At 43.9% G+C, this 27,404-nt stretch overlaps 1 protein-coding gene across 2 annotated transcripts in view; it reads right to left on the minus strand.

Annotated features, from left to right (window-relative positions):
* The window catches only part of cyp27a3 (cytochrome P450 family 27 subfamily A member 3), a 71,463-nt gene that overhangs the window by 36,935 nt on the left and 7,124 nt on the right, over window positions 1-27,404 (minus strand). For both annotated transcript variants that reach the window (XR_013499488.1, XM_078227858.1), the window contains exons 2-3: window positions 24,582-24,772; window positions 8,763-8,962 (exon numbers count right to left, since the gene is read on the minus strand). Coding sequence is in view for 1 of the 2 variants with exons in the window: in XM_078227858.1 (XP_078083984.1) it covers window positions 8,763-8,962; window positions 24,582-24,772 (391 nt within the window). In the remaining variant the exon portion in view is untranslated. The remainder of the gene's footprint in view (window positions 1-8,762; window positions 8,963-24,581; window positions 24,773-27,404) is intronic.

Raw genomic sequence — 27,404 nt, forward strand, 5'->3', positions numbered from 1 at the left:
CTATCCAATAACCGCTTAAATGTTCCTAAAGTGTCTGACTCCACTATCACTGCAGGCAGTCCATTCCACACCCCAACCACTCTCTGCGTAAAGAACCTACCTCTGATATCCTTCCTATATCTCCCACCACAAACCCTATAGTTATGCCCCCTTGTAATAGCTCCATCCACCCAAGGAAATAGTCTTCGAACGTTCACTCTATCTATCCCCTTCATCATTTTATAAACTTCTACTAAGTCTCCCCTCAGCCTCCTCCGCTCCAGAGAGAACAGCCCTAGCTCCCTCAACCTTTCCTCATATGACCTACCCTCCAAACCAGGCAGCATCCTGGTAAATCTCCTCTGCACTCTTTCCAGCGCTTCCACATCCTTCTTATAGTGAGGTGACCAGAACTGCACACAATATTCCAAATGTGGTCTCACCAAGGTCCTGTACAGTTGCAGCATAACCCCATGGCTCTTAAACTCCAACCCCCTGTTAATAAAAGCTAACACACTATAGGCCTTCTTCACAGCTCTATCCACTTGAGTGGCAACCTTCAGAGATCTGTGGATATGGACCCCAAGATCTCTCTGTTCCTCCACAGTCTTCAGAACCCTACCTTTGACCCTGTAATCCACATTTAAATTAGTCCTACCAAAATGAATCACCTCACATTTATCAGGGTTAAACTCCATTTGCCATTTTTCAGCCCAGCTTTGCATCCTATCTATGTCTCTTTGCAGCCTACAACAGCCCTCCACCTCATCCACTACTCCACCAATCATGGTGTCATCAGCAAATTTACTGATCCACCCTTCAGCCCCCTCCTCTAAGTCATTAATAAAAATCACAAAGAGCAGCGGACCAAGCACTGATCCCTGTGGCACTCCGCTAGCAACCTGCCTCCAATCTGAAAATTTTCCATCCACCACCACCCTCTGTCTTCGATCAGACAGCCAGTTACCTATCCAATCGGCCAACTTTCCCTCTATCCCACACCTCCTCACTTTCATCATAAGCCAACCATGGGGGACCTTATCAAACGCCTTACTAAAATCCATGTATATGACATCAACTGCCCTACCTTCATCAACACACTTAGTTACCTCCTCAAAAAATTCAATCAAATTTGTGAGGCACGACTTGCCCTTCACGAATCCATGCTGAATGTCCCGGATTAATCCGCATCTTTCTAAATGGTCGTAAATCCCATCCCTAAGGACCTTTTCCATCAAATTACCAACCACCGAAGTAAGACTAACCGGTCTATAATTACCAGGGTCATTTCTATTCCCTTTCTTAAACAGAGGAACAACATTCGCCATTTTCCAGTCCTCTGGCACCATCCCCGTGGACAGCGAGGACCCAAAGATCAAAGCCAAAGGCTCTGCAATCTCATCCCTTGCCTCCCAAAGAATCCTAGGATATATTTCATCAGGCCCAGGGGACTTATCGACCTTCAGTTTATTCAAAACTGCCAGGAGATCCTCCCTCCGAACATCTATTTCCTCCAGCCTATTTGCCTGTAACACCTTCTCTTCCTCAAAAACATGGCCCCTCTCCTTGGTGAACACTGAAGAAAAGTATTCATTCATCACCTCGCCTATCTCCACTGACTCCATACACAAGTTCCCACTACTGTCCTTGACCGGCCCTAACCTCACCCTGGTCATTCTTTTATTCCTCACATAAGAGTAAAAAGCCTTGGAGTTTTCCTTGATCCGACCCGCCAAGGACTTCTCATGTCCCCTCCTAGCTCTCCTAAGCCCCTTTTTCAGCTCATTCCTTGCTAACTTGTAACCCTCAATCGAGCCATCTGAACCTTGTTTCCTCATCCCTACATAAGCTTCCCTCTTCCTTTTCACAAGACATTCCACCTCTTCCGTGAACCATGGTTCCCTCACTCGGCCATTTCCTCCCTGCCTGACAGGGACATACCTATCAAGGACACCCAGTATTTGTTCCTTGAAAAAGTTCCACTTTTCATTAGTTCCTTTCCCTGACAGTTTCTGTTCCCAACTTATGCCCCCTAATTCTTGCCTAGGGGGCATACCATTACCTAGGGGACATGCCATTGTTAGATTGACAGAACGGTGAATGAATGAAATTGCTTTTAATTAAGTGCTGGGCTGTATAATCTGATAACAAAAACTATAACCAATTCTGTTCTTTGGCATGAAATCTGAGATCTTTTGTGAAAGCTGCGAGCGCATTAGCTGTGTCGGTGGAACCATTGATCTCCCATTTTGGCCAAAATGACATTTGTTTTGTCCTAATTGTATGTTTGCCTGACTATTGTTTGTAACATTTTTGATTCTAACATTTCAATGTTTTAATAAAATTAGTTTAACTGAAGAATTTCATTGAACGGAATATACTTTTTTGTTGCCTTTGTGAAATGAAATGTTTAATGAAAAGTCTTTAAATTAATCAGGCCACCTAAAAGAATTTTCCACATCAATTTGGCGACGAGCATGGGATGATCTTGGAGCCGACGGTCGGCTGAATACTTCCCCTGGAACGGTGAGTACATACTTTATATTGCTCACCTTTTTTTAGTAGAGGGGGAAGCACTCAAACACCAGAAAAAAAAAATATTTTTTTTTGAAAAAGGCTTAGTGGCGCAAAACCACCCGAAGGAAACCCACGCAAACATGGGGAGAACGTGCAAACTCCGCACAAACAGTGACCCAAGCTGAGAATCGAACCCGGGTCTCTGGCACTGTGAGGCAGCAGTGCTAACCACTGTGCCACCATGCCGCCCATAATTAATATGAATTGTTAATCCAAATCAAAATAAAATAAGAAAGCAGAGAATGTCTAGTGGAAATTACACAAAATAGAGTGGGTGGGGAAGTGTGAAGTTTACATTTGCCCCTATTGGATATTTTGTGATAACAGCGCCAACTAAATTAGAGCTATTCAACAATGGCAGCAACCTCACAGCATTTTGATTAGATTGTGAGGAGTGAAAATTTAAAATCAGCAAACTAACCATGAGAATGAGAAAAGTAGTCCAAAACACACAGTACATTTTAGATATAAATTTTCAATATGGGGAAGTTGAAAATCAGATATAAGGTGGGCTCAAAAGAGAATTAATTCAGCAGAATAAATAAACATTGAAGGAAGTAAGCAGGGTGATTGATATTCATTAGAAAGCCCATATCACTAATATAGGAAGAATGGCAAGCTAGTTTCATACAACAATGCTATTTGAGATGAAGAATGATTAATCAAAATAAGTTACTACTTGGAATCAAATTGAAAGATTTGATTTCTGTCTCAAAGATTTTATTATGCTATAGAAGTCAGTTTCACAGCAGAGAAACTTAGTAAATTATTAACTGCAAAATGACAATTGGCACCCCTCGAGTCTGATGCTGATATGGATTTCCGGATATATATAGAGACAGAGCTAGAAGGGCTGAACTGTATCAAGTAAATTGATATGGGGACAACTATATCACTAACAAACTTGAATTTACCAACCATTGATCAAACAATAGAATAATATCGAGTTACTGGGAGAATTAAAGTCGCACTGCTCAGTATACCAACAATTAAAAAAAACAGGTTCATATCTGAATGTCAAAATAAAGAAGGAAGCATTCTGTGGATAGAGTTACTGACTAGTTAGTGGTGATAATTGATGTTGGAGCAGGAAACATCAAATGGCACCACATATTCAAACAGAATAAATAGGAATAAAGGAAATGTTGTAGCATTTCTAGGGTAGCAGCATTTCAAACAGATTGGGAAAAGAGATCAATCTGAAAAAAAAATGGCTGCTCAATACCCTCAAGTTTGGGCTGGAAGTAAACATGATTGTGGGAGTTTAAATGTCCCACGAGAAAAGATTCAGGGAGACGTTCAGAAGTTCAAGCTGTTAGAAGCATTATCACGCAATTGGAAAAACAAGGAGTAGTGACAAAGACAATGTCTTCTACTAATTAACATATATGGCTGATTTTTAAAAAATAGACGGAAGCTATAGATGATTAACTGTGGATTACACATTCCTAAACAGATATGCAACATGGGCGCACTCAATAGTTGCAAATCCAGCTAGCCATCTAAACACAATTGGGACGGATCAAATGATTTTTACTGTATTAGATGTGGCCAATGGATTTTGGCCTATTCCAATAGCAAAAGAACATCTATACAAATTTGCCTTCACAGTGGGAAATCAACAATACATTTGGACTCCTCTACCACAAGGAACCACCATTCCACAATATGTAGATGATGTTTTGATTGTTTCACAAGGCAGGAAAGAAATTCCAGAAGATCAAAAGAAGGCTTACACAACCATACACACTGAAAGGAATGAGATAAGTATTCCCACAAGATTATTGTAGGAATTTTGTGAAAGATTATCCAATACTAGCAAAACCACTGCAAGATTCGATCAATGGAGAAAGGCTTAGTAGAGAAAAAAATAGATTGGAAAGACAAGGAAATACAGGCTTTAAAAGACATATAATCAGCCCGAGCTAAGGCTCCAGCTTTAGGATTACCAAATCTCAGTAAACCATTTAACATTTTTTACCAAAAAAGTGACAGAGTGCAAGTAGCTGTGACAAAGTTCAAGCACACAAACAAATCACTAGAAAGGACCAAGAAGGGAATTACAAAGCAGCTTTAGCGGGTCAAAGGTTATTAGAACAAAAGTTAGAGGAAACCCAATTAACTGATATAGCTGCTAAACAAACCAAAGATGGCACTGAATTAGACATAAAACAGATTCAAGAACAGGTCTCAGAAAGAAAAACAGATGGAAAGAATTGGGAGGAAAGGAAGAATGGAATGGAATGTGGAGGAAAGATAAGAAAATAATAGCCCTGGAAGCAATACACCAAGCGCTGATGAATTTATATCATGGAGCAGCACACACTAGCAGAGATAAAATCACCACCTTAATTAAGAATGGCTGCTGGCGGAAGGGTATGGAGAAATGATCGCCAAGTTCTACAAAACTGCATTCAGTGTGCTCAGATAGAACCAGGACATTGCAGAATAAAAATGGGAAACCAACCCAGGCCCAAGGGACCATGGGAAAACTTATAAATGAACTTCACAGGACCTTTACCAAGAAAGAAAGGGAAAATTTATTGTTTAGTGATTATTGATCAATCCACTCGATGGATAGAAGCATTCCCATGTAAAGTTTAAAAGTTTTAAAGTTTATTTATTAGTGTCACAAGTAAGGCTTACATTAACACCGCAATGAAGCTACTGTGAAATTCCCCAAGTCGCCACAATCCAGCGACTGTTCGGGTCAATGCACCTAACCAGCACATCTTTCAGACAGTGGGAGGAAACCGGAGCACCCGGAGGAAACCCACGCAGACAACGTGCAGACTCTACACAGACAATGACCCAAGCCGGGAATCAAACCCGGGCCCCTGGCGCTGTGAGGCAGCAGTGCTAAACACTGTGCCGCCTCATGCAACAGCCAAAACTGTGGCATTGATATTAGCCAATGAAATCATACCCCGATGGGGAAAGCAATTACAATTGGACTCAGATTAGGGAACTCACTTCACTGAGAGAAATATGTAGTATGTTAGGGATTAAACAGAAATTTCACTTACAATATCATCTACATGGTAGAACAAATGAATAGAACATTGAAAAAACAGTTTGGCTAAAGCCTTATTAGAAGGAGGAAATAATTGGGTGCAGGCATTACCTACAATTCTATTAAGACAAAGAGCCACTCCATCTCGAGGAACAGGATTAACCCCATTTATAGAGCAATGCATGTCCCAGAAGATGTTATCACAGGAAGAGGGGAGTTAATGAACGGAAAAGAAGCAGTCTATCAAAGCATGAGAGACTTAATAACCCAATTACATTCCTTTAAAAAATAAATAGTCATTCAACAACATGGTGGCACAGTGGTTAGCACTGCTGCCTCACAGCCTAGGGACCCGGGTTCGATTCCCAGCTTGGGTCACTGTCTGTGTGGAGTTTGCACGTTCTCCCCGTGTCTGCGTGGGTTTCCTCCGGATGCTCCGGTTTCCTCCCACAGGCTGAAAGACATGCTGGTTCGGTGCATTGACCCGAACAGGTGCCGGATTGTGACGACTAGGGGATTTTCACAGTAACTTCAATGCAGTGTTAATGTAAGCCTTACTTGTAACTAATAAACTTTTTAAAGATTGGATGAAATAAGCTGAGAAAGAAAATCCAAATTTACCAACTGCAGGATATAGGGTTATGGTACAATTAATGTCTGACAAAAAAAAGGATTAAGCACTAGATGGGAGGGGCCATTTGAAATAATCATTGCAGGAGAAACATGTGCTGTGGTCGATGAAAAACATGGGCCTCGATGGAGACACTGGACACAGCTAAAACCTTACCCAAAGGATTAAATTAGAATCTGGATAAATTTGTATAAAAATGTTTTAGACTTTTTAGTCTCATCAGACAGTACAGTAAAGCAATCTAGAAAATGTTTATGATAAAATGTTAGATTTATGATTGTTGATTCTAATTGCAAAGTCTTAGGGCCATAACGTGTGTAAAATTGCAGAATTGTATATACAGGAAAAAAAAATCAACCATCCATTGAAGAAAAACATCAGTGAATAACAAGCTAGGACAATCTTTGGACAAGGAACAAAAACAGAGCGTGGTTAAAATAAGTACATTGCTGTTATTGACATAAACACAATTTGAGTAATAACAAATGGTTAAAAAAAATGACTACATTACATCTTGTAATAATATGTATGTTTTGTATAGTGCAAGTAGATTATTAGGAGTTTAACAGAAACACTTATCTGTATTTGGCGTACAAATGTTGGGCATGTCCTCATACCAATTCATGCGGTGAAGGGGTCTCCTTTGTGGACAATCCCTTTAAAGTGGGAGGAATTAATAATATGGGATCAATTAACCCAATTGCTCAGGACAGTGAGATTTACAAAGGAGTGTGAAAGTGTAGATCTTTTTACTTGAATAGATACCTGTATTTTCAATACAGCCAAATGAGCACCCAATTTGATTCTAATTGATACAGGATTAGAGGAACAAGGAATATTATGCATCATGGTGATCAGGGAAGCATAGATATTGGGATTAATAAATTAAATCTACACCATGGATGTAAGGAGCAGGATTTGCTTAAGGCCACCGGAGGATGATCACATGTGCAACATTCAATATACCCAACACTTATTGGAACTTATTGGATTTGTAGAAACAAATCTTACCCAGGGCTGCCCACAGGTTGGAAAGGAGTTTGTTACTTAGAATATGTAGTTCCATATATTAACACACTGATCAATTACCAGAGGAAACTACCAGATATCGACGCACTGCAGCAGGCATAGACCATTTCTTTGGTATAATGATGCTAGGATATTCACATATAAGACTGACAATGGAATTGGAAAATATTACTTATATCTTAGAAAGGGTAGCGAATGACACAGCTACTGCTTTATCACAAATCAATGATGAAATGGCAGCAATGCGTACAGCTGCGTTACCGAATGGGACGGCGTTGGACTTCATTCTTGCAGCAAGAGGAGCAACATGCGCTTAGATTGGATCGAAATGCTGCACCTACATATCAGATTTTCGGAGAATATCACCAGTCTGGTGACTCATATTCGGAAGGAAGAAGTTAGAAAAACCAGAGCCATTCTCTCTGGAAAAATGGACAACAGGATAGGTCGGAATATTGGGAAAGAACATATTAATCGGAGCTACATATCTTTTCGTTTATTTACTGATGATTATTGTGACTATAATGCTTCTCAAATGTTGTTCGACCACAAGCCAACTGTTGCAAGAGTAGCTTCTGATAACGAAAACTATAACTAATTCTGCTCTTTGGCACGAAATCTGAGATCTTTTGTGAAAGCTGCTAGCTCATTAACTGTGTAGGTGGCTCCCATTTTGGCCAAAATGAGATTTGTTTTGTCCTAATTGTATGTTTGTCTGAATATTGTTAATTTGTAATGTTTTTGATTCTGACATTTCATAGTTTAATTGAAGAATTTCATTGAACTGTTGCCTTTGTGAAATGAAATGTTTAATTAAAAGATTTGGTCTTTAAATTAATCAGACCACACAAAAGGATTTCCCACATCATGGAGAACTGGTGGGAGGGTCGGTGACTAGAGGACCCAGATTTAAGGTTACTGGCAAAAGAGCCAGGTGTGGGACAGAGGAGATATTTTTCCACACAACAGTGTGTTACCATCTGGAATGCACTGCCTAGCAGGGCAATGGAAACAGATTCAATCACAACTTAAAAAAAATAAATTAGATGAGTCCTTGAAGGAGAATATTTTCTTTCAGTCAATCGTGGGACATGGATGTCACTGGCTGGGCCAGCATTTATTGCCTATCCCTAGTTGCCTGAGGGCAGTTGAGAGTCAACAACACTGCTGTGGCTCTGGAGTATGTAGGCCAGACCAGATAAGGACAGCAGATTTCCTTCCCTAAAGGACATTAGTGAACCAGGTGAGTTTTTCCCGACAATCCACAATGGTTTCACGATCATCAGTAGATTTTTAATTCCAGATTTTCTTTTAAATTTAATTCAAATTCCACCATCTGCCGTAGCGGGATTCAAACCCGAGTCTCCAGAACATTAGCTGAGTTTCTGGATTAATAGTCTAGCGATAATACCACTAGGCTAAGGCCTCCCATAACTCTGCTATGGGGAGAGATGAAGAGAGTGGGATCAATTGGATAGCTCCTTTAGAGATACAATAGGCCTGCTTCAATGTTTTAAGATTTAAAGTTGATACCTTCAAATGCAAATTTGTAGAGTTCACTGGACACATCATTCACCATCACCCCTCCCCCGTTGTTTTCTCTCAGCCACCGAACTTTCTTCACAAAGTCAGTCACCACCTCACTGATGGCCGGAGAATAACTGGACACCTCCTTTGGCTTCAACATCTTGGGATTCAAAACGCTCCTCATCTGTTTCCATTCCTTCCCATACCTGAAAGAGAACGCACAAAAGGAAAGACAGTTGAGCCATTGGCTACGCCCTAGGCTGGATTTTACACACCGATGTATTCCTGGCAGCCCCGTCCCTACAGCAGAGACCCGATGAATCCTGGTGTTATTTGTTGATCGGGGTGGCCCAATGGACTGTGCTCTGAGACCCAACTGCTGCTGCCAAAAAAAAGCCTGTGGAAATGTAGATATTTATTTATTTTGGGAGCAACACAAGCCCCCCCCCCCCGCCCCACCTCAACAGGGGAGCACAGTGGCACAACGGTTAGCACTGCTGCCTCACAACAACACCAGGGACCCAGGTTCAATTCCGGCCTTGGGTGCCTGTGCGGAGTCTGCACGTTCTCCCATTGTCTGCGCGGGTTTTCTTCAGGTGCTCCGGTTTCCTCCTACAGCGTGCAGGTTAGGCGGATTGGCCATGCTAAATTGCCCCTTAGTGTCCAAAGATGAGTAGGTTAGGGAGATTAGCAGGGTAAATACGTGGGGTTACGAGGATAGGGAGATAGGGCCTGGGTAAGATGCTCTTTTGGAGATTTGGTGTAGACTGGATGGGCCAAATAGTCTGCTTTCGCACTGTAGGGATTCTATGGCTGGAATTTTACCGCCAGGCCTGCCTCGGAAACAAGGCGCGTGCGGCTCGCAGAACGGAATTCTCCGTTGGCCTCAGGCGGGATTTTACGAGCCTCGCCCGAGCGAGGTCATAAAATCCCGGCCTATGATTCAATAGCTCTTGTACCCCACAAAACCTAACTCTGGGGTGACATAAAGCATTAAAATAAGGTCACACCGGAGGCAAGCTAACACGCTTGGTAAGCACAGACCTATGGGCTGAAATTAGAATTTACAAACTGCCAGTGTGAGGTTTCCATGCTCAACATTTAGCTTTGAAAATAACAAACAGCCTATCCTCTCTGTCAGTACGGAAAGGTGTTACACAAATGTGTGATGTGATTGTTACTCATAGTGCATTGTTAGTTTGAACAACTAACCCACAAATTCCCTCAGTGAGAATTTACTTGGGTCAAATACAGAATTCAGGTCACAACTTGAAGCTGAAAGTTTGGATACGGTGCCGGGGTAGAGGTGCCAAATCCGTTTGGATGCATTCATAGAATCAAAAACTTAGTGCAGCACAGAAATAGGTCACTCTGAAAGAGGAATCTAACTAGTTGATATTCCTCAGGCCTTTCTCCAAATCTCAGCAGTTCTTTTCCTTTTTCCCATTATTTAGAACATAGAATCCTTACAGTGCAGCAAAAGGCCAGTCGGCCCATCTAGTCTACACCAACTCTCCAATAGATCATCCCATCCAGGCCCTATCCCACGTATTTACCCCGCTAATCGCCCTAACCTACACATCATGGGATACTAAGGGACAATTTAGCATGGCCAATTCACCTGACCTACACATCTTTGGAGTTTTGGAGGAAACCAGAAGAAACCCACGCAGACACAGGGAGAACGTGCAGTCTCCGCACAGACAGTGAGCCAGGCCAGGAATCGAACCCGGGTCCCTGCTCTGAGGAGAACAATCCCAGTTTCTCTAGTCTATCCACGTAACTGTAATCCCTCAGAGCCCTGGTACCCTTCTAGTAACTCTCCTCTGTGCCCTCTCCAAAGCCTGAGTATCCTTCCGAGGGTATGGTGCCTAGAATTCAACACAATACTAACGTTGAGACATACATACAAATTAGGAGGAGTAGGCCATTCGGCCCTTTCAGCCTGCTCTGCCATTCGATAGGATCATGGCTGGTCTGATTTTAAACTGAACTACACATTCCTGCCTATCACAATAACCTTTCACCCCTCTACTTATCAAGAATCTATCTACCTCTGCCATAAATTATTGAAAGACTGCCCCACTGCCGCCTGAAGAAGAGAACTCCAAAGCCTAACGATGCTCAGAACAATGAATTTGCCTCATTTCCATTTTAAATGAGTGACCCCCTGTATTTTTAAACAGTGACTCCCAGTTCTAGATTCTCTGACAAGAGGAAACATCCTCTCCACATCCACCCTGTCAAGATCCCTCAGGATCTTATATGTTTCAATCAAGTTGTCTCTTACTCTTCTAGTGAATATAAATCTAACCTCTCTAACCTTTCCTCATAAGACAACCCACCCATTCCAGGTATTTGTCGAATAAACATTCTCTGAACTTCTTCCAAGGTATCTATATCCTTCCTTAAAAAAAAGAGACCGATACTGTACACATTACTCCAGATGTGGTTTCATCAATACTCTATATAACTGAAGCATAACCTCCCCAATTTGTATTCAATTCCCCTCGCAATAAACAATAACATTCAATTAGGTTTGCTTATTACTTGCTGTACCTGTATGCTAGCCTTTTATGATTCATGCACTGTGACACCCAGATCCCTCTGCCTCTCAGAACTCTGCAATCTCTCGCCATTTAGATAATACACTTACTTTTTATTCTTCCTGCCAAACTGGACTATTTCACATTTTCCCACATTATACTCCATTTGCCAGATCTTTGCCCACTCATTTAACCTATCCATGTCATTGTGTGGCCTCCTTACATCCTCTTTACAACTTACTTCCCAACATATCTTTGTATCATCAGCGAATTTAGCTTTGGTCCCTTGATCCAAGTCATTTATATAAAGTGTAAAAAGTTGAGGCCCCAACATTGATCCCTGTGGCACACCACTCGCCACATCCTGCCCACCAGAAAATGACCCACTTGCATCTACTCCCCTTCTTTACCCAAAGGTAGGGGAGTCTAAAACTAGAGGGCATAGGTTTAAGGTGAGAGGGGAGAGATACAAAAGTGTCCAGAGGGGCAATTTTTTTCACACAGAGGGTGGTGAGTGTCTGGAACAAGCTGCCAGAGGTAGTAGTAGAGGTGGGTACAATTTTGTCTTTTAAAAAGCATTTAGATAGTTACATGGGTACGATGGGTATAGAGGGATATGGGCCAAATGGGGCAACTGGGACTAGCTTAGGGTTTTTTTTTAAAAAAAGGACAGCATGGACAAGTTGGGCCGAAGGGCCTGTTTCCATGCTGTAAACCACTATGACTCTACTCTCTGATTCCTCTTAGCTCGCAATCTTCGATCCATGCCAATATGTCACTCCCTACATCAGGAGCTTTTATTTTCTGTAATGATTTTTGATGGGCACCTTATCAAAAGCCTTCTTAAAATCTAAGTAGAACACATCCCCTTTAGGATCCCCGAAAGATTCCATTTTATCTCCAATATCAAACAACTCCAATAAAAACAAATGGTTCGATCAAGCAGACGCAGCATGGATTCATGAAGGGAAAGTCGTGTTTGACGAATTTACTGGATTTTTATGAAGATGTAACGAGTGCGGTTGACAGAGGGGAACCGGTGGATATGGTGTTTTTGGATTTCCAGAAGGCGTTCGATAAGGTGCCTTACAAAAGGTTGCTGCAGAAGATTAGGGTACACGGAGTTAGGGGTAAGGTGTTGACGTGGATTGAGGATTGGCTATCTAACAGGAAGCAAAGAGTTGGAATAAATGGGTGCTTTTCTGGTTGGCAGTTGGTGATTAGTGGCGTGCCGCAGGGATCGGTGCTGGGGCCTCAACTGTTTACCATATACATAGGCGATCTGGAGGAGGGGACCGAGTGTAGGGTAACAAAGTTTGCGGATGATACAAAGGTAAGTGGGAAAGCGAATTGCGTGGAGGATGCAGAAAGTCTGCAGAGAGATTTGGATAGACTAAGTGAGTGGGCGAGGATCTGGCAGATGGAGTATAACGTTGACAAGTGTGAGGTTATCCACTTTGGAAGGAATAATAGTAAAATGGACTATTATTTAAATGGTGAAAAATTACAACATGCTACTGTGCAGAGGGACCTGGGGATCCTTGTGCATGAATCGCAACAACTCAGTTTGCAGGTACAGCAGGTGATCAAGAAGGCAAATGGAATGTTGGCCTTTATCGCGAAGGGGTTGGAGTATAAAAGCAGGGAGGTCTTGCTGCAGTTGTACAAGGTACTGGTGAGGCCGCAACTAGTGTACTGATGCACTATCAATCAAGTCAAGACTACTTGTGAGCAAGACAAATAGGCTTTTATTAGCAAGAACTTGGGGCCATCCCTGTCGGAGATCTGGTCTGTACTGAAGGCTAGGGGGAGGAGCCACCGCCTTCATACCTGGACCAGGGGGGAGGAGTCTTGGGCAGAACTGACAGGGATGTGCCACATATACAGGTAACAGAGAACAGTGGTTTACCACAAGTACTGTGTGCAATTTTGGTCCCCTTATTTGCGGAAGGATGTATTGGCCTTGGACGGAGTACAGAGAAGGTTCAACAGGTTGATACCGGAGATGAGGGGATTAGCTTATGAGGAGAGATTGAGTAGATTGGGCCTGTACTCGTTGGAGTTTAGAAGGCTGAGGGGAGATCTTATAGAGACATATAAGATAATGAAGGGGCGAGACAGGGTAGAGGCAGAGAGATTCTTTCCACTTAGAAAGGAAACAAGAACTAGAGGACACAGCCTCAAAATAAGGGGGAGTCAGTTTAGGACAGAGTTGAGGAGGAACTTCTTCTCTCAGAGGGTAGTGAATCTCTGGAATTCTCTGCCCGTTGAAGCAGTGGAGGCTACCTCGTTAAATATGTTTAAGTCACAGGTAGATAGATTTCTGATCAATAAGGGAATTAAGGGTTATGGGGAGTGGGCGGGTAAGTGGAACTAAACCACTATCGGATCAGCCATGATCTTATTGAATGGCGGGGTAGGCTCGAGGGGCTAGATGGCCTACTCCTGCTCCTATTTCTTATGTTCTTATGTTCTTATAATTTGGTCAGACAGAATTTCCCTTGCACAGAACCATGGTGACTCTCCCAGATCATCCTTGAATGCCCTGCTGTAACTTATTTAAAACAGCTGCTAACATTTTCCCCATGATAGATATTAAGCGAACTGGTCTGTGGTTTCCTGCGTTCTTAATCCGTCCCTTTCTGAATAAAGGAGTTACAAACCTGCTCAAGATGGCCCCGGAGAGAGGCAACTTCTTGTAAGCTGTGCCCAGCATACCCTCGAATTCTATCTTTCACTCTTGTTCTATGCTTCTAAAACTTCATTCTAACTCTTTTAAACTCTCTAACAAAGCTCTAATTCAATCCCTTAAAGATTTGGCGATCCTTAGGACTCTGGAGACACCCGACCTGAAATTGACCCGGACACTTCCCGCTGCCTCGGCAAAGCAGCCAGCATAATTAAGGACCTTACGCATGCCAGACATTCTCTCTTCGGCCTTCTTCCGTCAGGAAAAAGATACAAAAGTCTGAGGTCACGTACCAACCGACTCAAGAACAGACACACACATGAAGGCACACACAGAGACGCAAATATATAAACAACCACACTCACACACAAAGCCACAGGCATGGACAAAAGATACAAAAGTCTGCGGTCACGTACCAACCGACTCAAGAACAGCTTCTTCCCTGCTGCCAGTAGACTTTTGAATGGACTTACCTCGCACTAAGTTGATCTTTCTCTACACCCTAGCTATGACTGGAACACTACATTCTGCACCCTCTCCTTTCCTTCTCTATGAACGGTATGCTTTGTCTGTATAGCGCGCAAGAAACAATACTTTTCACTGTATACTAATACATGTGACAATAATAAGTCAAATCAAATCAAATCAAATGCTATTTTCCAATCTAACAGAACCTTCTCCAAAGACCCTGGGGTGAAATCCATCAGGAATTTGTCAGCCCACAACTCCCAACAATTTTCTCAGTGCCACTTCCCTGCAATTTTCTTGGTTTCCCCTCCACACCGCCCCCCCCCCCCCCCCCCCCACTTCCTGATTTGCAGCTATTTCTGGAATGTTACTTGTTTCCTCCACGGTGAAGACCAATGCAAAATATCCGTTCAATTTATCTGCCATCTCCACCATTTATTCCCCAGACTCGCTTTCTATCGGGCCACTCTTTGTTAATTCTTAACTATAGAAACTCTTACTATCTGCTTTATATTTCTAGCTAGCTTTCTCTTGTATCATAAATTTTCGCTCCTTATTAATCTTTTTGGCATTCTTTGCTGCGTTTTATCTTCCGTTCAATCTGCTGACCTGCCACTCACCTTTGCACAATTTTGTTCTTATTCATTCATGGGACATGGGCGTCGCTGGCTGGCCAGCATTTATTGTCCATCCCGAGTTGCCCTTGTTCAGAGGGCAGTTGAAAGTCAACCACATTGCTGTGGGCCTGGAGTCACATGTAGGCCAGACCAGGTAAGGACGGCACATTTCCTTCCCTAAAGGGACATTAGTGAACCAGATGGGTTTTTCCGACAATCGACAATGGTTTCATGGTCATCATTAGATTCTTAATTCCTGATATTTTTTATTGAACTCAAATTCCACCATCTGCCGTGGCGGGATTCGAACCCGGGTATCCAGAACATTAGCTGAGTTTCTGGATTAATCATCAAGGGATAATACTACTCAGCCATCACCTCCCCTTTTTTATTAAAGTCTGATACTACCTTTAGCTTTTTCAGTTAAAAGCAGATGGTGGGTTTTCCCCTTGGAATTTTTCTTTCTTGTTGGCAGGTATCCTGCATATTCTAAAAGAAATCCTTACACCCCCGAGAGGGTTGTCTTATGAGGAAAGGTTGGACAGACTGGGCTTGTTTCCACTGGAGTTTGAAGAGTGAGAGGCGACTTGATTGAAGTTTATAAGATCCTGAATGGTCTTGACAAGGTGGATGTGGAAGGGATGTTTCTTCTTCATAAATGTTCACCCGAGAAAGAGCAGGCAGCGTGTGGTTGCTAATCAAAGGGGGTCTGGTAGACTGACGTGCATTTGTTTCAATGCTAGATGTGTAACAGGTAAGGCAGATGAACTTAGAGCTTGGATTAGTACTTGGAACTACGATGTTGTTGCCATTACAGAGACTTGGTTAAGGGAAGGACAGGATTGGCAGTTTAACATTCCAGGATACAGATGTTTCAGGGGAGATAGAGGGAATATAAAAGAGGTGGGGGACTTGCACTACTGGTTAAGGAGAATATCACAGCTGTACTAAGGGAGGACACCTCGGAGGACTCATACAACGAAGGCAATATGGATAGAGCTCAGGAATAGAAAGGGTGTAGTCACAATGTTGGGGGCTTACTATAGGCCGCCCAACTGTCAGCGGGAGATAGAGGAACAGATATGTAGGCAGATTTTGACAAGGTGTAAAAGTAACAGGGTTGTTATGGTGGGAGATTTTAACTTCCCCTATATTGACTGGGACTCGCTTAGTGCTAGGGGCACGGATGGGGCAGAGTTTGTAAGGAGCACCCAGGAGGGCTTCTTGAAACAGTATGTAGATAGTCCAATTAGGGAAGGGGCCATACTGGACCTGGTATTGGGGAATGAGCCTAGTCAGGCGGTCAATGTTTCAGTAGGGGAGCAGTTCAGGAACAGTGACCACAATCCAGTAAGCTTTAAGGTACTGATGGATAAAGATATGTGTAGGGGCCTGAAAAAAAAGGATAAATGAAAGAAAAATGAAAAGAGTGTGTTTTCTTGAAATATGGGTAAATTTAATGAAAAAGATATTTACCATTGTTCTTTGTTTTCTTGTGAGTTTCAATATCCTGTTTACTGGGCCCAATACCGTGAACAGATACTGTTTGTTTGAGTGATGTAAGCTAAGCCAATCCGTTTTCTAGAGAGCTGCACTTTAAGCCAATCAGATTACTTAGGGGGAGGGAAAAAGAAAAATGGCGGGAGGCAGAGGAAGCTGCAGTGGGGAGACACACGTGGGGGAGAGGAAGCTGCAGCGGGGAGACACACGTGGGGGAGAGGAAGCTGCAGTGGGGAGACACACGTGGGGGAGAGGAAGCTGCAGTGGGGAGACACACGTGGGGGAGAGGAAGCTGCAGTGGGGAGACACACGTGGGGGAGAGGAAGCTGCAGTGGGGAGACACACGTGGGGGAGAGGAAGCTGCAGTGGGGAGACACACGTGGGGGAGAGGAAGCTGCAGTGGGGAGACACACGTGGGGGAGAGGAAGCTGCAGTGGGGAGACACACGTGGGGGAGAGGAAGCAGCAGTGGAGAGACACACGTGGAGAAGAGGAGCTGTTTCCATGCGGTAAAAACCCAGTTTTAACGTCAAGGCAAATAATATTTGTAGACTAACATACTTCACAATATGGGCACAAATATTACTGTGCAGTTAAAGCTCGTGTTTGTCACAGTTTAGTAACTCGTTTTTTCCAGTTTGAAGTGAAAGGCAGCAAGGTTTAGTCCTGTTTGTTATTTTCATTACTGTTGAGAAAAAGTGTAAAGCGCATCATCTTGTACTCTCAAGCATGGACGTTTCTGCTAGAAACTGCCGGTGAGGGACAGTCAGCTATAAACGCCGGGCGTAGTTTTCACTGAGAAGACGGAGAGAACGAGGATTAGCTGAAGCTAACTTGCTGAGTAGTACTGCCGAGGAGGACAGACTTCAGCGCACTGGACCTGTGTCACTACACGGACGGCTTGCTGCATTTTTTTTTCCTGCTGCATCATCTTCCCGCTCGCAGACCCTTCTGGACTGTGTGTGTGGTGGTTGCGTGAGTAACTGGAGACTGTACTGTCAGACACTGAACGGTATCAGCAGTGTGTTGTTGAGGGCGTGTTTTCTTCATATGTGCGCCAACGTATGGGCCCCAACGTTTATAAATCCAAGCGCTTGGTAATATTTTGAACATTTCTCAGGGTTGCAACTGTTTAATTGAAAAATCTTTAGTTTGGGACTCTTTACCTGTTTTACAGAGACTTGGTTAAGGGAAGGACTGTTTTATGAGACGCAACAATGCAAGAAAATAAATTTATTTTTGTTATTCCTTTTGCATGGTTGTCCTGAACCTTTTCTTATTATAAGGTTTACGTACATACCAGTTTAGGAGGCACCGCATTATTATTAATAGGTTATTACTCTAGATTGAAACTGCATACACTAATCCTTTTCATTCCCGCCTGTACTGACATTTATTGGTAAATAGGAAATTTAGCCGAGCTCAACACCAACCGCTAAGAACTCAGGATCCTGTTAATTGAACATTTACATAGTAGCCCCTTATAACATCAAGCACATCCCAGGTACAGCTTTACTTAACTCAGCTGGTCAGAGCATATAGTTGTCAGCACGGGATTACATTTTTGGAGACACCGCTGGGATATTTCCTGTTTACCAGACAGGTCAAATATTTTTTTCTATTCTTCTTTTCGTCAGTCAGTAACAGTTAACTGGCCAGCAGGATTAAGGAAAATCCCAAGGCTTTTTATACATATGTAAAGAGCAAGAGGGTAGCCAGGGAGAAGGTTGGCCCACTCTAGGACAGGAGAGGGAATCTATGCGTGGAGCCAGAGGAAATGAGTACTTTGCGTCAGTATTCACCAAAGAGAAGGACTTGGTGGATGATGAGTCTGGGAAAGAGTGTGTAGACAGTTTGTCATGTTGAGATCAAAAAGGAGGAGGTATTGGGGGGTTTGAAAAACATTAAGGTAGACAAGTCCCCAGGGCCTGATGGGATATACCCCAGAATACTGAAAGAGGCAAGAGAGGAAATTGCTGGGGCCTTGAAAGAAATATTAGTACCCTCATTGGCTACAGGAGAAGTCCCAGAGGATTGGAGAATAGCCAATGATGTTCCTTTGTTTAAGAAGGGTAGCAAGAATAATCCAGGTAATTACAGGCCGGTGAGCCTTACATCAGTGGTAGGGAAATTATTGGAGAGGATTCTTCGAGACAGGATTTATTCCCACTTGGAAATAAGTGGACGTATTAGTGAGTGGCAACATGGTTTTGTGAAGGGGAGGTCGTGTCTCACTAACTTGATCGAGTTTTCCGAGGAAGTTACAAAGATGATAAATGAGGGTAGGACAGTGGATGTTGTCTCCATGGACTTCAGTAAGGCCTTTGACAAGGCCCTCATGGCAGGCTGGTGCAGAAGGTGAAGTTGCATGGGATCAGAGGTCAGCTGGCAAGGTGGATACAAAACTGGCTCAGTCATAGAAGACAGAGGGTAGCAGTGGAGGGGTGTGTTTCTGAATGGAGGGCTGTGACAAGTGGCGTTCCTCAGGGATCAGTGCTGGGACCTTTGCTGTTTGTAATATATATAAAAATGATTTGGAGGAATATATAACTGGTTTGATTAATAAGTTTGCGGATGACACAAAGGTTGGTGGATTTGCGGATAACGATAAGGACCATCAGAGGATACAGCAGGATATAGATCGGTTGGAGACGTGGGCGGAGAGATGGCAAATGGAGATTAATCCAGACAAATGTGAGGTATTGCATTTTGGAAGGTCTAATACAGATAGGAAATATACAGTAAATGGCGGAACCCTTAAGAGTATTGATAGGCAGAGGGATCTGGGTGTACAAGTACACAGGTCACTGAAAGTGGCAATGCAGGTGGAGAAGGTAGTCAAGAAGGCATACAGCATGCTTGCCTTCATTGGCCGGGGCATTGAGTTTTAAAATTGGCAAGTCATGTTGCAGCTTTATAGAACCTTAGTGCAGCTGCACTTGGAATATAGTGTTCAATTCTGGTCGCCACACTACCAGAAGGATGTGGAGGCTTTGGGGGTGCAGAAAAAATTTACCAGGATGTTGCCTGGTATGGAGGGCATTAGCTATGAGGCGAGGTTGGAGAAACTTGGTTTGTTCTCACTAGAATGACGGAGGTTGAGGGGCGACCAGATAGAAGTCTACAAGATTATATGGGGCATGGACAAAGTGGATAGTCAGAAGCTTTTTCCCCAGAGTAGAAGAGTCAATTACTAGGGGGCATAGGTTTAAGGTGTGCGGGGCAAGGTTTAAAGGAGATGTACGAGGCAAGTTTTTTTACACAGAGGGTGGTGGGTGCCTGGAACCCGCTGCCGGGGGAGATAGTGGAAGCAGATATGATCGTGACTTTTAAGAGGCGTCTTAACAAATACGTGAATAGGATGGGAATAGAAGGATTGTCCCGGGAAGGGGAGGGGGTTTTAGTTCAATCAGCCAGCCTCGTCGGTGCAGGCTTGGAGGGCCGAAGGGCCTGTTCCTGTGCTGCAATTTTCTTTGTTCTTGTGGTTGAGCCCAGGTCAGCGGCGCTGTTTGAAAATTAGTGGTCGCCCTTTCAGGACAGACATGAGGAGAATTTTTTTTCCTGAGGATTGTGCAACTTCGGAAACTCCCTGAAGGTGGTCTCGGCAGGTTTAATGGATATTTTAAGGCAGAGGTCGGTAGATTCGTGTTAGGCAAGAAAATCAAAGGTTATTGGGGGTAGATGGGAATGTGGAATTCATAGAAACATAGACAATAGGAGCAGGAGTAGGCCTTTCGGCCCTTTGAGCCTGCTCCTCCATTCATTATGATCATGGCTGATCATCCAACTCAGTAACCTGTTCCTGCTTTCCACTCAAATCTTTTGATCCCTTTCACCTAAGAGCTATGTTTAACTCCGTCTTGAAAACATTCATGTTTTCATAGAATCCGTACAGTGCAGAAGGAGGCCCATCGAGTCTGCACCAACCACAATCCCACCCAGGCCCTATTCCTGTAACCCCACATATGTACCCTGCTAATCCCCCTGACACTAAGGGGCAATTTTGACCTCAAATAGTTTCTGTGGTATTGAATTCCAGACATTCACCACCCTCTGGGTGAAGAAATTTCTCCTCATCTCAGTCCTAAAATGTTTACCCCATATCCTCAAACTATGACCCCCAGTTCTGGACTCCCCCACCCTCGGGATCATTCTTCCTGCATCTACCCTGTCCAACTCTGTTAGAATTTTATAGGTTTCTATGAAATCGCCCCCCCCCACCCCCACACCCACCCAATCTCCCCCCAACCACCCTCCCCCCTGCAAGATATCCCTGCTCCTGTACTTGAATCCTCTCGCTATGAAGGCCAACACATCAACTTACCTTTTCAAAAGGAAAACAGATCAGCCATGATCTTACAGGATAGCAGAGCCGGCTCGAGAGGTTGGAAGGCCTAATTCTGCTCCTACTGTGTATAATTGGAAATGTTTGCCACTGCATCTCTATGGACCTATCCCTTAACCTAAATTGTCAGTTCACATCAGCTAATTCTGCTTTCATGCCTTCATGTTTGCCCTTATTTAACTTTAAAATATTAGCCTTGGAACCACTTGAATGTAAAATTGGATCCTTTTCTGATTATTGGTCAGAACATTGAACACAGGAGTTGGGACATCTTGTTAAAGTTGTACAAGACATTGGTAAGGCCACACTTGGAATACTGTGTGCAGTTCTGGTCACCCCATTATAGAAAGGATATTATCAAACTAGAAAGAGTGCAGAAGAGATTTACTAGGATGCTACCGGGACTTGATGGTTTGAGTTTTAAAGAGAGGCTGGATAGACTGGGACGTTTTTCAGTGCAGTGTAGAAGGCTGAGGGGTGATCATTTAGAAGTCTATAAAATAATGAGGGGCATAGATAAGGTAGACAGTCAATATCTTTTCCCAAAGGTAGGGGGGGCCTAAAACTAGAGGGCATAGGCTTAAGGTGAGAGGAGAGAGATACAAATGTGTCCAGAGGGGCAATTCTTTCACGCAGAGGGTGGGGAGTGTCTGGAACAAGCTGCCAGAGGTAGTAGTAGAGGCGGGTACAATTTTGTCTTTCAAAAAGCATTTAGACAGTTACATGGGTAAGGTGGGTAAAGAGGGATATGGGCCAAATGCAGGCAATTGGGCCTAGCTTAGTGGTAAAGACTGCGTGTCACGGACAAGTTGGGCCGAAGGGCCTGTTTCCATGCTGTAAACCTCTATGACTCTATGACCTGAGAGGTGCCTTCACTCTGAGGTCATTATTTAATCCTATCTCATTGCACAATACCATTGGATACTTGGCTTACCTTCTCTTAAATTTCAAAGAACAAGAGGTGATCTCATTGAAACTTACAGAATTCTTACAGGGCGTGACAGTGTGGATGGGAATACGATGCTTCTCCTGGCCTGCTGAGTCCAGAACCAGAGGACACAGTCGAAGAATAAGAGGCAGGCCATTTAAGACTAAGGCAAGGGGGATGGCGAATCTCTGGAATTCTCTACCCCAGAGGGCTGTGGAATCTCAGACATTGAGCATGTCCAAGACAGAGATCAAGAGATTTCTGGATATTGACATCCGGCATATGGGAAAAATGGGGAAAATGGCGTCAGAGGTAGACGATGAGCCACGATATGTTTGAATGATGGAGTAGACTCAATGGGCCGAATGACCAACTCCTGCTCCTATGTTCTTAAACTGATAGGGAATTCAGAAGAAACTGCTTTACCCAAACAGTGGTGAGAATGTGGAACATGCTACCACAAGGAGTGGTTGATATGAACAGCATTTAAGGGCAAGTTAGGCAGTTGTACGAGAGCGAAGGGAATAGAGAGTTATGATGATAGATTTAAGTGAGGAAAAATGGGAGTAGACGTGGGGGGAGTATAAACATGGATTGACAGGGCCGAATGGCCTGTTTCTGTGCTGTGTAGCATAAGACAATAAGAAATAGGATCAGGAGTAGGCTGTTTGGCCTCTCAACCCTGCTCTGCTATTCAAATGGCTGATCCAATGACATTCCTCACATCCACTTTCCTGCCCTTTCCCTGTAACCCTCGATTTCCTCACTGATCAAATGTCTATCTATCTCAGCCTTAAATGTACACAAGCACTCTGCCCCCACAGCTCTCTGTTGCAAGGAGTTCCAAAGACTCACAACCCTCAGAGAAGAAATTCCTGCTCATCTCAGTCTTAAATTGGCACCCCTTTATTCTGAGACTGTGCCCTCTGGTCCTAGACTCTCCCATGAGGGGAAACATCCTCTCAGCATTTATCCTGCCAAGCCCCTTTGAATGAGGCTCAAATTCCAATGAGTAGAGTCCTAACCCCTTTAAGCTTTGCTCATAAGACAATCCCTCCCCACCGGGGACCTTAGACCATAAGACCATAAGACATAGGAGCGGAAGTAAGGCCATTCGGCCCATCGAGTCCACTCCACCATTCAATCATGGTTGATTTCAACTCCATTTACCCGCTCTCTCCCCATAGCCCTTAATTCCTCGAGAAATCAAGAATTTATCAATTTCTGTCTTGAAGACGCTCAACGTCTCGGCCTCCACAGCCCTCTGTGGCAATGAATTCCACAGACCTACCACTCTCTGGCTGAAGAAATTTCTCCTCATCTCTGTTCTAAAGTGACTCCCTTTTATTCTAAGGCTGTGCCCCCGCGTCCTAGTCTCCCCTGCTAATGGAAACAACTTCCCTACGTCCATCCTATCTAAGCCGTTCATTATCTTGTAAGTTTCTATTAGATCTCCCCTCAACCTCCTAAACTCCAATGAATATAATCCCACGATCCTCAGACGTTCATCGTATGTCAGGCCTACCATTCCTGGGATCATCCGTGTGAATCTCCGCTGGACCCGCTCCAGTGCCAGTATGTCCTTCCTGAGGTGTGGGGCCCAAAATTGCTCACAGTACTCCAAATGGGGCCTAACCAGTGCTTTATAAAGCCTCAGAAGTACATCCCTGCTTTTGTATTCCAAGCCTCTTGAGATAAATGACAACATTACATTTGCTTTCTTAATTACGGACTCAACCTGCAAGTTTACCTTTAGAGAATCCTGGACTAGGACTCCCAAGTCCCTTTGCACTTTAGCATTATGAATTTTGTCACCGTTTAGAAAATAGTCCATGCCTCTATTCTTTTTTCCAAAGTGCAAGACCTCGCACTTGCCCACGTTGAATTTCATCAGCCACTTCTTGGACCACTCTCCTAAACTGTCTAAATCTTTCTGCAGCCTCCCCACCTCCTCAATACTACCTGCCCCTCCACCTATCTTTGTATCATCGGCAAACTTGGCCAGAATGTCCCCAGTCCCGTCATCTAGATCGTTAATATAAAGAGAACAGCTGTGGCCCCAACACTGAACCCTGCGGGACACCACTTGTCACCGGTTGCCATTCTGAGAAAGAACCTTTTATCCCAACTCTCTGCCTTCTGTCTGACAGCCAATCGTCAATCCATGTTAGTACCTTGCCTCGAATACCATGGGCCCTTATTTTACTCAGCAGTCTCCCGTGAGGCACCTTGTCAAAGGCCTTTTGGAAGTCAAGATAGATAACATCCATTGGCTCTCCTTGGTCTAACCTATTTGTTATCTCTTCAAAGAACTCTAACAGGTTTGTCAGGCACGACCTCCCCTTACTAAATCCATGCTGACTTGTCCTAATCCGACCCTGCACTTCCAAGAATTTAGAAATCTCATCCTTAACGATGGATTCTAGAATTTTGCCAACAACTGAGGTGTGCAAAAAAAGCAGTGATCCTAATGCCAACCTCTTGGGGACACCACAGTATTTCAGGGAGGTTTCATCGTGTGACTTCCTGCCTCCACCTCCCCACTCCCACCATTGGTCATCCAACACATTCCTCCTTTTAGTACACCTCCTTCGCATGGCCAATTGGAAAGCAAGAGACATTTTGTCGTCTGATTGGATAATCCTTGCCCCAAGCCCGATGTTATTGCAATTGATAAACCTTCAAAGAAATGGGCTCTTGGAGGTAGCATTGCATGCTTCCCACAATACTCACTCACAAAGTGGTCCGTAAGCGTGTCCTCTCAGCTCTCTGTACATCCGCCAGTGTGGCATGTAGGATCGCACGGGATATTTACCTTCCTGCCTCAAAATCTGCTCAATTAAATCAGCACTGGCCACATTGACGACTGTGAGGGGACCAAATTTAGACATCCAAATGGGGCCAAACCATTTCTTCTGCAAAATCTACAAAAACAAATCAGACAAAAGAAAGTCATTTGCTCTGAAATTTCTCCCGAAGGTTTTGGCAGGGTGCCACTGTAACATCAACAGAAAACTTCCTCACAAGAGTCGTATGTTTTTTTTAATTCATTCATAGGAAATGGGCGTCACTGGCTGGCCAGCATTTATTGTAAGAAGTTTAACAACACCAGGTTAAAGTCCAACAGGTTTATTTGGTAGCAAAAGTTTATTTGGTAGCAAAAGTGGCTTTTGCTACCAAATAAACCTGTTGGACTTTTAACCTGGTGTTGTTAAACTTCATACTGTGTTTACCCCAGTCCAACGCCGGCATCTCCACATCATGACTAACATCGACACCGCAAACTGCCGGCTCCAAGTGGAGAGGATCTCGAAGAAGATCGCGCATATCGACAGGTGGCTTTTGCTACCAAATAAACCTGCTGGACTTTAACCTGGTGTTGTTAAACTTCTTACTGTGTTTACCCCAGTCCAACGCCAGCATCTCCACATCAGCATTTATTGCCCATCCCTAGGTGCCCTTGGATGGCAATTGAGAGTCAATCGCATTGCTGTGGCTCTGGAGTCACATGTAGGCCAGACCAGGTAAGGATGGCAGATTTCCTTCCCTGAGGGACATTAGTGAACTAGGTGAGTTTTTCCGACAGTTGGCAATGGTTTCATGGTCATCTGTAGGTTCCTAATATCAGATCATTTTTATTTAATTCAAATTCCACCATCTACCGCGACGGAATTCATAGAATCCCTACGGTGCAGGAGAAGTCCATTCAGCCCATCAAGCCTGCACTGACCACAATCCCACCCAAGCCCTATCTTCGTAACCCCAAGCATTTACCCCAATACTACCCCAAGCTACAAATCTCTGGACACTAAGGGGCGGCACAGTGGTTAGCACTGCAGCCAGCGCCAGGGACCTGGGTGCAATTCCCGGCTTGGGTCACTGTCTGTGTGGAGTTTGCATGTTCTCCTCGTGTCTGCGTGGGTTTCCTCCGGGTGCTCCAGTTTCCTCCCACAGTCCAAAGATATGCAGATTAGATGGATTGGCCATGCTAAATTGCCCCTTAGTGTCAGGAGGATGAGCTCGGGTAAACGCATGGGGTTATGGGGATACGGCCTGGGTGGTGGTTGGTGCAGACTCGATGGGCCAAATGGCCTTCTTCTGTACTGTAGGGCTTCTATGATTCTATGGTTCTATGGGATTCGAACCCGGGTCCCCAGAGCATTAGCTGAGTTTCTGGATTAATAGTCTAGTGAAAATACCACTAGGCCATCACCTCCTCTACATGTTTCAATGAGATGCCCTCTCAATCAGAGAAGGTGGCACTCCTGATTGATAATGCCGTCCTTCATGTCATGGCGGTGAGCGGAACCGTGGGACGGAGCAAAGTGGGAAACAGCATTTCATGACAAGAGCCATCACATTACATCATCAGTGAACTCAGGGCAGATGTGAGGAGAAGTTTTTTAAAACACAGATTGGTTACGAATAGATTTTGTCTGGCGGGAGAAGATTCAATAATAATTGGAAAAATAAGAATTGGAAAAGGAAACATTTGTGGAACGATGGGGGGAAAGAATTAAAGGATGGGCCTAATTGAATAGCCCAAAGGGCCAACACAACACAACACCTAATGGCCTCCTGCTGTGGAAGATTCTATGACTCTACAATATCATAAATATGGACACATGCAATATACGATTTTATAACTAATCAGAATCCCACCCAGGCCCTATTTCCGTAATCCCACACATTTACCCAGCTAATCCCCCTGGCACTGAGGGGCAATTTCCAAATGGCCAATCAACCTAACCCACACATCTTTGGATTTTGGGAGAAAACCAGAGAACTCGGAGGAAACCCATGCAGACACGAGGAGAACGTGCAGACTCCGCACAGACAGTGACCCAAGGCCGGAATTGAACCCGGGTCCCTGGCGCTGTGAGGCAGCAGTGCTAACCACTGGGCCACTGTGAAGGAGTTGGGCAAACGAAATAGGGAGAATGAATGAACGTTTGGCCTCTGTTTTCACCAAGTCGTAGAGGCTCCAGAAACCTATACAAAAATGATAGGTGAAAGGAAAGATCCTATATTCGCCATTTAGGGAAAGGGATAGGATGTGACTCTGACATGTGGGAAATCCAAACTAAGTAGGGCCATACAAACTCAGTGCTGAGTCTAAACAGACACCATTTCCGCTGCAGAAAGGGCCTTATCCGGCAACTCCTGGGAGTTACAAACCTTCAAACCCTTTAGAGTACATATAAATCCTCATGAGGGGTGGATGAGGTATGTAGAATTGTCAAGTCATTAAGTTATTCAAATCCCCTGCTCTTTAAAAATTGAAAAAGAACTGCCTGCCTGTGGCTAAGAGTTGAAAAAAAACATTCAAACAGTTTCAACAGATGTTGGTTAACATAACCCTTAGCCCTATCATTATAACATTATTAATGCTTGATTGCATCCACATCATCATCACAGTGGGGTTGAGGGTTAGATTCAGTTTGATTGACAGATGAAAGGATTAGATCATAGAATCAAATCCTACAGTGCAGAAAGAGGCCATTCTGCCCATCTAGTCTGCACCGACCACAATCCCACCCAGGCCCTACCCCCATA

Source organism: Mustelus asterias, chromosome 14 (assembly GCF_964213995.1).
Source record: "Mustelus asterias chromosome 14, sMusAst1.hap1.1, whole genome shotgun sequence".
NCBI lineage: Eukaryota > Metazoa > Chordata > Chondrichthyes > Carcharhiniformes > Triakidae > Mustelus > Mustelus asterias.